Source organism: Aythya marila (assembly GCF_965140915.1).
Source record: "Aythya marila genome assembly, chromosome: 1".
Taxonomy (NCBI): domain Eukaryota; kingdom Metazoa; phylum Chordata; class Aves; order Anseriformes; family Anatidae; genus Aythya; species Aythya marila.
The window spans coordinates 126,794,508-126,809,511 of NC_139042.1; the positions used below are offsets into that span (position 1 = coordinate 126,794,508).

Here is a 15,004-nt window from a genome sequence, read left to right on the forward strand (position 1 = left end):
GTTTGCACTCCCAGCTTTCAGATCCTGTGGGACTGGCCTGCTTGTCCTGCTTGTAGATGGGGGTTTGGCACACCCACTCTTGCTTCCTCAGCACTTGCTCAACCTCCTGCTCCCAGTTCCAAGCAAATCATCTCTCCTCCAGGAGCCTCCAGCATCAGAGCCATGGCCAGCTGGGAGCCCTGCCAGAAGTGGAGGCCTTCCTCTTACCCTCTGGTGTTAACCCTTCTTTTCATTAGCTATCACCCTTCCTCCTCCATCGCCTGCTGCTCTGCTCTGAAGATACAGCTCCAGCCTGCTGGGCACTCTCCCCTCCCTCTTCCCCCAGCACCTGGCCTTCTGCCTGGGCTCGGAGCAGCCAGTTTCAGCTCCTCCTTGCAAGCCTCTCCCATTTCCGGACAGGCCCTGGCCCACTGCCCTTATCTCTTCCAGCCCCCAGGCTGTTTGCGGAGGAAAGTATAAAGGGGTTAAGTTAGAGAGCAGAGGTGCAGTACAAGCAGCACCGAACCAGGCTGGGTTATCTGTTTTTCTGCTCTACTTGCCACATCCCGCTCTGCACCATGGGGAAAGATGGACTGCCCAGCAGCTTTAACATCTTTCTCCTTCTCTTCTTCTTCCTTCCTGGAGATGCCTCGCCCGTCTCGCCCGTCACAGAGCCGTAAGCTACACAGGGGGGTCCCAGGGCAGGCAGGAGAACTGGGCTTTATTCCTCTATCTGTTGCTTTGTGTCTCATCTTCTGCCTGTTTTGTTTTACCCGAGGATAAAGACATCAGAACTGGGTAAAACATCTTCTGCCAGCAGCAGCAGAAGAGAAAAAGAGAAAAAGAAAGAAATAGAGGAAAAGAGAAAAGTAAAAGAAAAGAGAAAAAGAGGGAAAAAAAAAAAGAGAGAGAGAAAAGAGGGAAAGAGCTTTTGCTTGTAAAGAGAATTGACATGATTTCAGCGAAACTCTGCAACAATTTGCTTCTTTACTCAAAAGATAACTTTTTATAGCTGTTTTATAGTCATTTATACATTCAGTTTTCTAAAGTGAAACACTTTTTTATTTTTTATTTTTTGAAAAGACAATAAAATGTTTCATTCATTATGTTACTCCCAGGTCAAAACACCTAGGAGGTGTGAGTGCTTTTCTGATTGATAACACACTCAAAACAAGAACAAATAACGGATTTGGCATGACCAGAAATTGTTTTATTTTTTAATTCACATTTTTCTGCCCAGCCAATGGAATGAAAATTTCAGCCTCGTACAGAATTATGTAGAACTGTAAGGCTGTGACAGTTAAGGTCTGTGAGGTGCTAGCAGACTGCAGGGGTACCTTATACTTCATTCCTTCACCTCCTTTTGACCCATTTGTATGTGATGGAGTATGTATTGTGTGCATGCATGGAAGGCTGTGCTTACAGTGCTCTGAGAAATACAGGGTAAGTGGACAGCAGGGTCAGGATCCAAGGGGCCAGAGCTTTCTCCCTGCAAACTGGCTGGTGGACATAAAGGTGTCAGAGCCTCCCATGCACCAAGAGGAGTGCCCTACCTTACTACGCAGGTGTTGAGGTCCCTTCTACCAGTCACTTGCTGTTCTGGGGCTGAGGAGGCCAGAGCCTGCCCACCCAAAAGGATGCACTGGTTGTTGTTAGGTGGATCAGGTTTGATTCCCAGATGCAGTTCTGGGCAGCATGGCAACGCCAAACTGCTCATGCTCTGCAAAGTGGTAGGCTGCCTAGGACAGAGCAGGGACCCACTGCTTACCATGTCCCAGAAGTGCATCACTTCCCTGCAAAGAACTGAATTTGCTACAGGGTTTTGCTTAAGATCTGGCACCACACTGTGGCAGTTTTGGATCCCTGTGAGGATTGAGAGTAATGCTACAGATGGTTGGCAGAGTGGAGTCAATGCCATTTATTCAGTAGGTATTGGCACTTGAATGACTCCTGAATGCTACTAACATAGTCTACTAGTAGACTTTTTGCTCTTCATGCCACAGGCAGTATTCAGGGTCCCAGGAAAGAACACTGCTATTGTGCTGGAACCTGGAAAAACATATCCTTTCCAGACATTTACATTGAGAATTTCCTGTGGTATTTTACTTTTGAGACCCGGCTATCTGCTTTCCTGTGCTATTACAGACATGCCAGAAATCTTACTGCACTCCTAGAAAATGTAGCTCTCTCCCTGAACAGTGAGGGCTGTAGTTATCAGATTGGTTTATTTGCCCTTTCTGTACAGCTCCTTCCACCTATTCCTGCTCCTCTGACTTAGCCTTCCCCCTCTTTCTAGGCAATACATGGTGTTGCTGCCCTTTCTGATAAACACTGATGCTCCTGAGAAAGTCTGCGTTCAGCTGACCCACCTGAATGAGTCTGTGACACTGAGTGCCACGCTTGAGTATCAAGGGGAAAACAGGAGCCTGATTGATGATGTGGTGTCAGAGAAGGATATATTCACCTGCATCCCTTTCTCTGTGAGTATCTAATCCCTTTAGGCTGATTCATTGCACCAAGGATGAACTGTAAGGGCACTGAATAGTAATGAACAGAGTAACACTGTATAGGTATTCACTTTCCTCTTGACCACAGGTATGTTCATGTCCATCCTCAAAACTCTGTCAGAGCTGAGCTCTCCTTAGCATATCTGAATGGGAAATGCTCAGTCCTGGAAAGCCAGCTTCTCTCTAAGACAGGAGGAGATGTATAAGGATCTGACATGTCTGGTTTGGAAAAATAAATGTTAAGCAAAGACTAGAGACATTATCTGAAGGAGGAAAGGGATTACTCCATACCCCTCTGAATGTCAGAAAGACAGAAAGATTTTGATCAGGACATTAAGAATTTCTTGGAACATACTGGCAGAGTTGTGAGTTCCTTTACTGCACAATACTTGCACAATCACTACACAAAAGTAGGAAAGTATAGGAATACGGGACAAGTAAAGATCAGTCTCTTGTTCCTGATTTTAGTCTTCTTCACCTCTTTGTTGGGTCTGTCAGGGTTATATTAGATTTGTTATTTTAGGAAGGCCAGTTCAGTTCAATAGGCTTTTGCAGGTTGTCCATAACATAGTTGCCATCTTGTCATTCCCCAGATTCCAAAATTAAGTATCCTGTCACCAGTCATATTTCTCACTGTGAGAGTGAAGGGGGAGACCCTGCAGTTCATCAGCCGCAAGATGGTGTCGGTCAAGAATTCTGAGAGCTTGGTCTTCGTCCAGACAGACAAACCGATCTACAAACCTGGACAGACAGGTACCAGGGAAGGGGTGGAGATTTGCATTTGAAGCACAAATTACCACAAAAACTGTCCATTCTTAGTGCTTTCAGTGGGGGTTAGAAGAGCAGTCTCTCGTAGCTGAATTGTATGTTTTTAATCCTCCATGTGGGAACAATTTGGGAAACTTTAAAGTACATGCATGTAAGTGGGGCACCTGTGCACACACTCCCTGTGCCACTGGGAGTTCTGTTGTTGTGGTCCGTGTAGTTTGGATTCCCTTCCATAGAGTTTTGATCCCCTTTGTTAAAACCACAAAAACTGGAGCAATGACTGGCTATGTGTCCTGTAGAAAACAGGGCCAAAATTCAGGCTAAGTTGTGAAATAGTTTTCAAAGTGGCAGCTGATTTTGCTCAACAAAGATGTGAAGATAGAGAGAACTACATAAGCTATTACTTCCAGGCCATTTGTCTTCTAAACTTGGCCTGGACAGGGATGAATGTCCTAAAAGAGACACTGAATTCTCTGTTCATGCAGAGCCAACACAAACTTGCAGCCAGGTGCCAAAATGATTTTCTTGCATTCACTCTTCCTAAGAAGTCAATCTAGTTAGAGGAAAAAATTAGAAGACCCATGCTAATTCCAGTGTAAAGATGTATCTTTGCAAAGTAGGCAAAGACAAATTTTTGGTTCCAATTGATCAGTTTCTGATGCCCACAGTCAGTAAGATGTTCCCACTGCTATGGATTTGCTCTTAATATCCTGTAATTAATATAATTTCTTATTTGGGCAGCATAGCATGACATAGCTTTGTAGTGAATGAGATTTCCATATAAGAGAACAACTGTTCTCTGTTGTACTGTGTTTGCAAACAATGTTTTCTGCTTGGTGACTGCACTGTCAAACCTCACTATATGTTTTTCTCCATCAGTTCTGTTCAGAATTGTTTCTCTGGATGAAAGCTTTCTCCCTGTGAATGAAGTGGCAAGTATAACACTTCCTTTTCAATAGTCGTTTGGCCTTATATCTTCCATGTGTGAAAAGTAAGGAAAGAAATGTCTTTTGGGGAGATAGTTGTGCAGTTCCCAGGTTATCTCAGGTTTTGTTAACAGGATCTGTTCTTCAGATTTCTGCATGAGACTGCCTCTGCATTCTTGGAAAGGTTTGAGAATGTAACTGCAAATGAATAATGGTGTAAACACCTCAGCAGTGAGCAAATCTGCCACTATCACAGTGGACATCTGCTCTAGCTGGTATTCCAGATAATCCAATGTTAGTAATTTCAGGTGACTTTTCTGTCCTGGGTGAATGCCTGATACCAATGATGCCACTCTCTTGATGTATTTCAAAACGCATGATTGCTCCATATCAGGGACTTTCTTCCTTACCCTACTGCATTATCAGCAAGTTCCCTGAAACATGGTCGTAGCCATGGTCATTTGACAGTACTGTTTGCGCTGTCTAAATGCACATTCTAAATATGCTGTTTCATTTCTTCCCTTTCTAGTTTCCGCTGGTCTACATTGAGGTATGTACAGACATGAAATTCATGTTCAGATCTGTAAACTTGCCAGTTCCTCAAGATGTTTCTTGTTTATTTTATTTATATAGCAGGTCTGTAATATTTATTCAAACACATAAAGCTTTAACTTGTATGGTGGCAACCATGTACTCTGGGCCCAGAGCTCGTTTTGTTGTCCAGCCCTGGGCTCCCCAAACAATCCTGCTATTCCTGCCCTGCAGCCTCCCGGGGGTGGGCCTCTCCTCACTGTTTTTGTTAGTGCTTTTTAGTTATTGCAGCCTCACACTGTTCTCACAATTTCCTTGTGGTCTCATTATCTATAGGACCCAAAGAAAAACCGTCTGTACCAGTGGACAGAGGCAGAGTTAAAGGGGGGGCTAATCCAGCTGTTCTTCAACCTCACCTCTGAACCCATCGAAGGAACCTACTCCGTGGTGGTACAGAAAGCCTCTGGGAAGAGAATCCAACATTCCTTTTCCGTGGAGGAGTATGGTAACTGTTGCTGCAGTTTCAGATTCCTTGCAGCTAGCCCAACAGGGCATGAAAGATAATTGAACAGAGCGGTAGATATGATCAGGACATCCTGTATGGCTAGAAAATGTCTCTCAGTTCTCTCCCTCCCAAGCATCATTCCTTTTGGAGAAGAGAAGACTGAAGGACCTGGACAATCTGTCTTCACTCCTCCCTAAGGCCCAGGCCATGCAGTGCAGTGCTCCCAACTGCCTATATCAGCAAAGTTCCTAACATGAGCAAGTGTGCTTGTAGCAGTCTATGTTATTGACCAGTGGCTATACCTCCTCTCAGAGGTGATTTAAAGCCACAGCCTCATCTTCAGCTGGCTACGCACATCAAGTGTGATGCTATGAGTCTAGGTCTCACCTGCCTGAGTTGGAAAGTCCTGACTTTTTGGTGTATGCTGAGGCTGTAGATTCAGATCTTGCTTGTCCTCCCCCACAGGCTAAGCCTGTAGGTGTTGTGATGCCTTAATGCCTTAACATATCTCTGGTGATTTCATCCCTGTGCCAGTCCCAGATTCTTGAGTAGGAAATGTAATCCTAATACAAATCTGCACATGCCTCCTCCTTCCCCTGCCTTCCCTTCCAGTAGTCACTGCCTCCCTCAACACCCCAGCAAGCCAGCAGCAGCCTTTGTTTAATAGTCTGCTACAATCATGTAGCCAGGATGAGTCTTCTGGAAGCCCACTGTCCTCTTTAATTTGCATGGCTGCCCTGAATTTCTCCTCCTTCTCCCAAGATAGTCACTGTCCACTAACCCTCTTGCAGCTGGGTTTGGATGTGATGTTACTCTGTGGTGAGTCAGCAGGGAAGCTCCAGGGCCTTTCCTGTTTTCCAAACTGCTAAAGTCTACATGCTTTGGAAATGCAAAGACCAAGCTGTAGTCCCAACTCTGTATGTTTCTGAGAGATCTCTGTTGACCTAACGATCTGTTTTAATGTATCATACTGGTGTGGGACTGATCTGTTTTAATGTATCATACTGGTGTATCATACTGGATCTGTTTTAATGTATCATACTGGTGTGGGACGATCTGTTTTAATGTATCATACTGGTGTGGGACTAGCCCTTGTGTTACCTAAAGAACTGCTGTGTTTTAATAGTTGGTGTAATTATCCTGTCTTCTTACCCAACACAGTGGCTGGCTGAATGCCGGTGGCTTTCATTGACTTTGGTGGGATGTGCAGATGACACTGGCCACTAAAATCTGACCAGTTAGATGCTAAAAGCTTTCAGAACATTTGTAAGAATAACCTTTGAGCAGCCTTCGGGTCTCATTCTTATGTTATTCTCCACCATATAGACTATTTTCCTTTGTTTTTGCTGCAGTGCTGCCCAAATTTGAAGTAACGGTGAAAATGCCCGAGGTGATCACCATTCTTGATGAGAAGCTGAAGGTGACAGTTTGTGGCTTGTGAGTGTCATTCTTCTTTCAGTCCTTGGTTTCTGGTTTCACCTCAGCTACTGATGAAGGTCCTGTTGGGAGACTTCATTATATTTCTCAACCATTTCTGGGTTCTAGGACCAAATAGACTACATATACCATTAGACAAAAGGCTTTACAATTTTGCTTAGGACACTTTGTAACATAGAAACATTGTTTTTCTTTTTTGTTTGTTTGTTTTGTTTTTGAGAGTATTTTTGCATATTTTTAACATATGAGGGTCATAGAGGACATAAGATTAGCTGCTGTTCTAGAGAAGAGGTCTTTGTTTATCTCAACTTGGAATTGCATTTTAAACTTGGCTTCTACTCTCAATGCTGTGAGAAAACCATAAGTGATGTTTCCTTTGAGTTATGTCATTCAGTTCTGTGTGGCATGTTCCACACGTCCTGCAGGAAGAGACACAGCATGGGATGAAAAATGAGCTGAGAGACCCAATGCACATACATAGATAAACCAGTTGCGTCTGATTTGGGTGGTGATGTAGATACTTGCAACATGTTCTCCAAGACTAGGTGTACTCTCAACTGAATAAGCATTATAATAAATTATTTCTGCACACTTATGTCTTATTCCTAGGAATCAGGATTATAAGACTCAGTGCTTCTGCCCTTATTGCCAACCTTGATCCTAAAACATTACCAAATTTCTTGCTGCCTTTTACTTCCTATGATGACCCTGCTGTATCATGGAGGTGGTTTTAGGAAAGAGTTTTGGCTCCACTGGGGGTGAGCTAATCAGTTTCTCCATTCCTTTTACATTCCTCATGGCTCTGTTTTTCTTCCTATCCTCCCTGCTTGTAGATACACATTTGGGAAGCCTGTTCCTGGCCTCGTGAGTTTCCGTGTGTGCAGGAAGTTTCAATACTCATCCAGTTGCTATGGTGAAGAGTCTAAGGCAGTGTGTGAGGAGTTCTCTGGACAGGTGAGTCATGATAATTCCAGGGGGCAAAGTGGTAGGAGAAAATGTGGTTTATTGAGCATGCCTTTTAGGTACAAGTTTGCTCTGATGGAGTAGGTACAATCATGAGTGTGAAGAGGGGAGAGATTTCATGTATTTTAAGAAAGCCTTAAGAAGAAATGAAGATTGGATGCAAGGTGAAATCTGAAAGGCCTGTGCTGTAAGAAAGGTGTGTGAAAAGGCAAGAAGCTTGATAGAGAAGGAAGAGGTTACAAGAAAAAAATAAAAAAATCAGGAGACTAGCAAGTATAAGGGAATAATGAGATAGGGTAGGTATGCATGGTGAATGCAGAGTTGGGGTTGGCTTGCACTAGAGTCAGTGTGTGGGATCAGAAGTTGTTGCTTGATACAGGAAAGGAACAGAAAGAAGGGGATGAGTTTGAGCAAGGAGGAAAAGAATATGAATTTAGCATCAGTGATTAAGACAGATAGATACTCCCCTGACACACACACTACTATCACACTGGCAAGTCTACAGAGCAAAACTGAATGGCATTTGGAGCATGGACAAGTTGACTCGTGCTAACTTAATTGACAGAAACTGAAGGTATCTAGCTGAGGCAGTTGTGGACATAGGCTAGGACAAGAGAGCAAGCAGAAGAGAGCATGATTCTTGGAATGTGCGACAGCATCATCCCCACAATTGCCTCTGCTACTGTGCTGTAATCCATGCTAAATGGAAACATGAACACTGCAGTGCTAAACTCTGTTCTAGGTAGCTCTTCCCTTGACTGTGGAGACCTGTCTTGTACATGAAGATAATGAGAGGTGGCAAGCTTTTGAAATACTTTTCCAGCTGTTTTATTCTTTCTACACATACACAAACTTTATCTATGGTTTATGTATCACTAATACTGCCTGTGCATTTTAAGTCAGCAGCTATATTCCAATGTGCCTGACACCTGGCAAATGCTTCCTGTGTGGCATACACAAGAATAATTCTCTATGCTTCTGTATCAAGTGTTTAGAATAATAAACATCATAAACACACACATAAACAAAAATCTTCTAGGTTGCACATTCTTTGCTCTGATGTTCCTGCAGATACTTCAGAATGCTCCTTGCCAAGTTATTTAGGTGCTTTTCCAGTTTTGATAAAAACTGTGAAGAGCATGGCCTGTGAGGCTGTGAGCTTTTCTTCCACCTAACCACATCACACAATGATGGGATCATTAAGTTGGAAAAATGTCATGCACATGAGACTATAACAGCCTTTTTGTTTTCCTCCAACAGACAGACAACCATGGTTGCATTTCTGAAGTGGTAAAAACCAAGTTATTCCAGCTCAAGAGAACTGGATATGAGGATAAGCTCCATGTAGAGGCTAAGATTAAAGAGGAGGAAACAGGTATGAATGATCTAGATCAAAGAGACACATAATAAGCCCTGGAGAGACTAGCAAAGAGGCCTGCCGAGTAAGAGTGAGGGAGAAAAGCAGACTCCCAGTTCTGGAATCCTAAAGTTTCCTGCCTGGATATCAGGAGCATCAACTAAATTTATTGTCCAACAAAGGAGGATTGACCTGGAGCAAAAATAATTAATGTCAGGGAAAGGCAAATTAATTCTTCAATCTTCTTCCTGCAGGAGTGGTGTTGACTGGAACAAGCTTCTCCAAGATCACAAACACCATCAGCAAAATCACCTTTGAGGATTCAGACTCCCACTACAAACCTGGAATCCCCTTCTTTGGACAGGTAGGGAAACCTTGAGAAGTGGAGTGTCATGAGTGCTACTGAACCTCCTGGATGGGCACATGCCCACATCTGCAAATATGCTGAACCTCAGTGTTGCTGCTAATCCCTGATGACCTCCTCAGTTCTTCAGGCTCTCTAACCTGGGAACAGCAGCTGAGAGCATAGCTTTCATTCTGCTTTCCCCCTCTGTCCTTGTGACCCCTCTTCTTCAGTCAAGTCACATTTTGCTTCTCTGGTCTCCTGCTTAATAGGAGGCCTTAACTGGTGTGAGTGCATGTCAGTCTTTGTCTCTAGTCTTCTGGCACAGAGATGGAGATGAGAAAGAGACAAAGAAGTAAGATTCAGAAAGTTCACAGCCCTCTCTGGAAGAGCGAAGTGATGTGAAGTGATGCAAAGTGCCATGGAAATTTCCCTGTCTCAGATGGACCCAACATCCCCAGCTTAGTGACTGTACAGGTGTTCTCCTGTATCATCCTGTTTTTGTTCCTGCAGGTGAAACTTGTGGATGGGTCTGGTGCTCCAATTGCCAATGAAACTGTGAGGATTTCTTTACAAGGAGGCCAGGAAACCAACTACACAACAAATGAAGAGGGCAGGGCACAGTTTGCCCTGAACACTTCCATGCTGGAATTGGAATCTGTTGGAATTAGAGTGAGTCATGGGGGCAAAGTGATAAAGTGACCAGGAGGGATGGAGGGGGAGTACTTCTGAAGTTTCTACTACATATACAGAAGCACTTAGCTTCTTGATCCTGGTTGTCTTTGCCAACCTCAGCATCACTATGGTGGAAATAGCCATGCAACAGACCAGGTTGCCATGTGACAATTGCACTTAGCTTGTATTTGATTTCAGCTTGGCAATAGTAATAGAGGGTTAGAAGAAACATCAAGAGGTCATATAGTCCGTTCTGCTCCAAGGGATCACCAACCCTACCTAGACAAATCTGTATCAAGGATGCATCTAACTTATTCTTAAAAATCTCTCATGGTGGAGTGCTGCTAGTGCTTCACTGTCTTTTCAACTAAATGATTTCTCAGGTGTCTCATCTAAGCATCTCTCCAGGTTTAATTTAGCATTCTGAGATTCTAAACTCCTCTCTCCTTCCCTCCTTCCCTCCCTCCTACCTTTCTTCCCCTGCCATAAATAGAAAAACAGTATGAACAATTAACAGAAATTCTCTCTGTGGTGTAGAGTTCATTTATCTGGAAGAAGTTAAGTGCTGCTGAGCATCCTTTTGTTAGTGGAAAATGTAATATATATGTAACATACACATTTCCTAATATTTCACCTTGGAATAAGGCACTTTGTCCAGACTTATATTTGTTTTTTCTCCATACAATTCTTTTGTCACAGATTAAAACCATTAAAAAATATCTAGAAGTTACCACAATGTGCTTGAAAGTTGCAGAATTTTGCAAGATAAAGAAAAGGCAAGAATTTCTAAGTGTAGTGAGAAAGATAAAGAAATAAGGGCATGGAAAGCACATGAAATATTGAAACAGCACCCTTAGAAATGTGAAATATTTTCCCTTCACTCTTATTTTTAGGAAGACATGGCCTCTCACCTGCTAAACTTCTGTTTGATTTAGGTTTTGAATTCTCAATTGGAGAATTTTTCTCCTTTTCCGTAGCATCCTCAGCTTGATCCTGGTGCTAGTAATTCCTGAACTGGACAGCAACATCTGTTCTCCAGTGCCAGTGATGATAATAAAAATTAAAATTGGTTTATTTTCTCTTTAAACTAACTGAGAATTAGAGAGGGCAAGATATTAGGGTAAAGAGTCCATATGATGATACTGACAGTAAGTAAACAACCGATAAAATTCAGTCTATTTGAGACAAAGCCCAGCTTCTCTGGGATTGAGTCATTTCCAGTTATTTGCTCAGGATACTGCCACCCTGTCTGTCTTTCATCTTCGAGGCTCATGTTTCTGTTTTGGGTAGAATGCCTTTTTGTTTTAAGTACAAAAAATACCAAACTTGTAACACTAGACCATGAATGTTGGTCCCAGTTCTTCTGCCTGTGTTTGAGGATCTCTATGTGTGTATTTTCTCCATTTCCAGGCAACTCATAAATCATACTCCCACTGCTTCGACCATTCCTTGGTTTTTCCACATTATGAAGAAGGCCATCTCTACATAAAGCGCTTTTACTCCCCTAGTAAGAGCTTCCTCAAAATTGAGCCCAAGTCTGAGATGCTAAGCTGCGGCTCCCCCACAGAGGTGCGGGTGCACTATATCCTTACACCAGAGGCCATAGGAGAGGAGAGGAAAATTGTCTTTTACTACCTGGTAAGTTTGCACTTCCCATACAGTCAGCTTGTCACTGGTAATTGTAGAGGAGGTGGAGATGGAAATTGTGGTTTGAGGCAGCAGGCTTTAAACACTTCCCCATCATCCTCCACATGTTCTTTTCCCATGAAAAGGAGGGTCAAGGAGTGAGGATGTCCCAGTGTCCCCTGGGTGAGCACTGGGATTCTGCTACAGGGAGGCAGAGAACAGCTGAGCAGGATGCAGACATCTCCCTGTTGCTCACTTATAAACACTCAGTTACTCTCCTCTCAGGTTCTCCCTCTTTAAGGTTTAGCTCATGCATAACCTCAGTCACAGCAAGGTTTCTCCTTCCATTCAGGTGATGGCCAAAGGAATCATCAAGCAATCTGGCACCAGCATTCTGGATTTGGACCAGGAAAGTGGTAAGTTTCCCTCCCCTGCCATATTGTCTCTGTCCTGTGAGGCTATGCAACTGTGGCAGACACACAGGCTGCTTCCATGTGCAGTGCAGGAATTCCCATATCCATGTTCCCTAGGATGTGGGAAGAGTTTGAGCTTTCTTTTCTGTCTTTACTCATTTTTAGCACAGATTTGCACTAACCCCTGTACCAGCTGTCTTTATTCTAACACTGTGTTTCTGGGGCTTCAGTGCTCCTCAGAGACACTGTCTGGTGGTTTGTTTTTAGAAACTCAACCAAAATTCAGCTTGCTTATGCAGTGTAGAACAGGACTTGAAACAGGCCTTTCCAGTCAAACAGTGAGTCTTATGCATCTCTTTGAAAACAAATTCATCCCAATTGGAGACCTAGAGTTTCATTATAGCTAGAATGAAGTTCATCATCAAGGAAAAGCTGGAAATTTGGCTGCTCCATGAGCAGGTTTCCTGTACTTCAACTTTTTGCTCTTGTTTTGTTAGCCAACGGGGTCTTCTTGCTACAGTTGCCTGTGGAAGCTGATATTGCTCCAGTGGCCCAAGTGCTTGTCTACACCACTACTCCTGGCAGGGAGGTGATTGCTGATTCAGCCAAGTTCAACATAGAAAAATGTTTCAGCAATAAGGTAAGTGATCACTTCTTGAGGGAACAGCTATTAGACTGAAACCTGGTAAAACTTTTGTTAGATTTAGCCTGTCCAAGCTCATTTACTTAGATTTGCTAACACTGGACAAGCCACTAATAAATTGTTCTATGGAGCTTCACTGCTTTTTGGTTTGTGCTAGCTTGGAGGAGATCAACTCTTGGAAAAAGGATGCTAGCAGGGATTACACTGCTAAAATCTCTCATCAACAAGTCATAGTCACTGATCTCACAGACAATTTGGGGTAAGAAAAGGGGAGGCCATGTATCTTATGTCATACTGCAACACATGTATTTCACTCCTTTTCACACAAATTCTTTGTAAGAATGATGTGGCATCTTGTGTGGTCGCAGAGCAAAAATAAAACACACACACAGCCCCAGTCCAGTAGGCACATCTAATCTTTGTCAGATCTTTCAACTTTCATACATCTCATCCTGTCATTGTAATTTCTGTTATACATAAATGAAGCTAAACTTTGCTTAAACCTGCCATCTGTACCGAGCAATGAATGGTGGTGCTCCGATAGCACAGATGAGACTGCTTTTCAGCTGAAAGAGGTCAAAGAAAGTTCTGTGAACATACAGACCATGATTCTCTTGTGGACCCATCTATTCGTTATGCAGAAGATCAGAATAATGTATGAGCAGCCCTAAGAAGAGAGGATCCTCAAGCTGCCATTAGAGCTTCAAAATAATAGTACACTGTTAAAGGCAGTCCCTTGTCCCACTAAAAGCCAAACTAAATGAATTCTTGATATTGGTGTCACTGTAAGACATTGGACACCTGAATTTTCTTTTTATCTTAAAGGTCATTCTATGCACAGTATTAAAGTCTAGGCACATGCCAAGTGCCAATTAATTTATGTGACTAGGTACTGCTTTCCTCTCCAAAAGCATCCTGGATTCAAAGCAGCCTGGCTGGGACAGACTTTGGGCCATCAGTATGCTAGACATTGTTTTTAGTAGCAAGCTTGCTACATTCATTGTTCTGCTGTTTCCTCAAGAATATTTTTTTGCATTCACAAGGTTGGGAGACCACCCTGGGAGAGATGAGGGTTGTCAGCAAAAGGCATTGTGTGGTCTCACTGGGACATGAAGGAGACTGGCAGCTAGTGCAGCTTTGTCAGGGAACATGTTTAGTGTAAGGATGCTGTGATTGCTGTATGTTAGGGGCGCATTTGTATTGCTGATGAGAGGGAAGATCTATGCAGGTCAGCCATGCTATTATAAAACCATGTGAGATAGTGTTGAAATCAGCTTTGCTAGAAAGAACTTGCAGGGCAGAGGTTAGTAGGAGGTCATTAGATTTGTGAATTAGCTTTTGAGGAAGGCACATTAGTCTGGCAGGTCTCAGCCAACAAGCCGGTTCTTCAGAGCCATCACCAGGCAGTACATATTACAGTATTGCTCCAAGGTATCACTGCTTCTCATGTTACCAGTGAATCTGCCAAGTGAGATCACTGCAGGTTTGTTGTATCTCCACAGCACCTCTGGTTGCAGCACAGAGATTGAAGCTTGTTCAAAACCATACTCAGCTGTCTGAACAGATCTAGTCACTGTGTGGGATTATCTCATCACATTCACAGTGGCCTTAAAACCCCCAAATGCCTTAAAAGTTGTGAAAAGTCGCGATGCTTAAGTTGACAAGAACTGTTAGTGCTGATTCCTCTGGCATTGCAGGAAGGAAACTCAACAATGTTTCACAGAGGGAAGGGTGTGAGTATACATGTCTGTGTGGGATTCATAGGGTTGGGACTGATGCTCAGCTGGAGTCTTGCAAGGCTAGGGCATCTGTGACATAGGTATTCCTGTGGATACAGGTGGACTTGAGCTTCTCTCCTTCTGAAGGCCTACCTTCTTCTGAAACGCACTTGCTGTTCAGAGCCTCCCCAAACTCCCTCTGTGCTGTCCGTGCTGTGGACAAGAGTGTTCTCCTCATGAAGCCAGAAGCTGACCTGTCACCTGGCTCTGTAAGTACTTAATTTGCGTAGTACCTCAAAGCCTGGTCAGAGCAAGAGCAACCCAGTAATGGGGTAGAAGCAATGAAGAATCCTTCCTGAAAGTGCTGACACAGGAATGCTCTCCTGTGCTCTTGCTAATCTTCAGTGGGCGAAATCTGAGAACTAGGCAGCAGCTGTTTGTTTGTTTGGGATTTTGCACAACTGTAGGAATGGTAATTGGGAAACCCTGTTAAGGAAACTGCTTCTCATGTCCAGAGCCAAAAGCTGTTCTGTGTTTAATGATGATTTTTCAGTTTTTCTCTCTAGACATGGATTTATTTTACTAAAGTAGCATCTAGAAGTGTCAGAAAGTT

The 15,004-nt window shown here is 43.3% G+C and overlaps 1 protein-coding gene across 1 annotated transcript in view; it reads left to right on the top strand.

Moving 5' to 3' along the window:
- The first annotated feature begins 461 nt into the window (after window positions 1-461).
- Window positions 462-15,004, top strand: part of A2M (alpha-2-macroglobulin) — a 28,934-nt gene continuing 14,391 nt past the window's right edge. Inside the window, exons 1-15 of the mRNA XM_082751755.1 lie at window positions 462-655; window positions 2,276-2,459; window positions 3,080-3,239; window positions 4,134-4,186; window positions 4,710-4,730; window positions 5,048-5,216; window positions 6,569-6,653; window positions 7,487-7,607; window positions 8,877-8,991; window positions 9,228-9,337; window positions 9,830-9,988; window positions 11,402-11,629; window positions 11,970-12,033; window positions 12,528-12,670; window positions 14,511-14,660. Of these exons, the coding sequence (XP_082607881.1) occupies window positions 558-655; window positions 2,276-2,459; window positions 3,080-3,239; window positions 4,134-4,186; window positions 4,710-4,730; window positions 5,048-5,216; window positions 6,569-6,653; window positions 7,487-7,607; window positions 8,877-8,991; window positions 9,228-9,337; window positions 9,830-9,988; window positions 11,402-11,629; window positions 11,970-12,033; window positions 12,528-12,670; window positions 14,511-14,660 (1,860 nt within the window). The 5' untranslated portion in view covers window positions 462-557. The remainder of the gene's footprint in view (window positions 656-2,275; window positions 2,460-3,079; window positions 3,240-4,133; window positions 4,187-4,709; window positions 4,731-5,047; window positions 5,217-6,568; window positions 6,654-7,486; window positions 7,608-8,876; window positions 8,992-9,227; window positions 9,338-9,829; window positions 9,989-11,401; window positions 11,630-11,969; window positions 12,034-12,527; window positions 12,671-14,510; window positions 14,661-15,004) is intronic.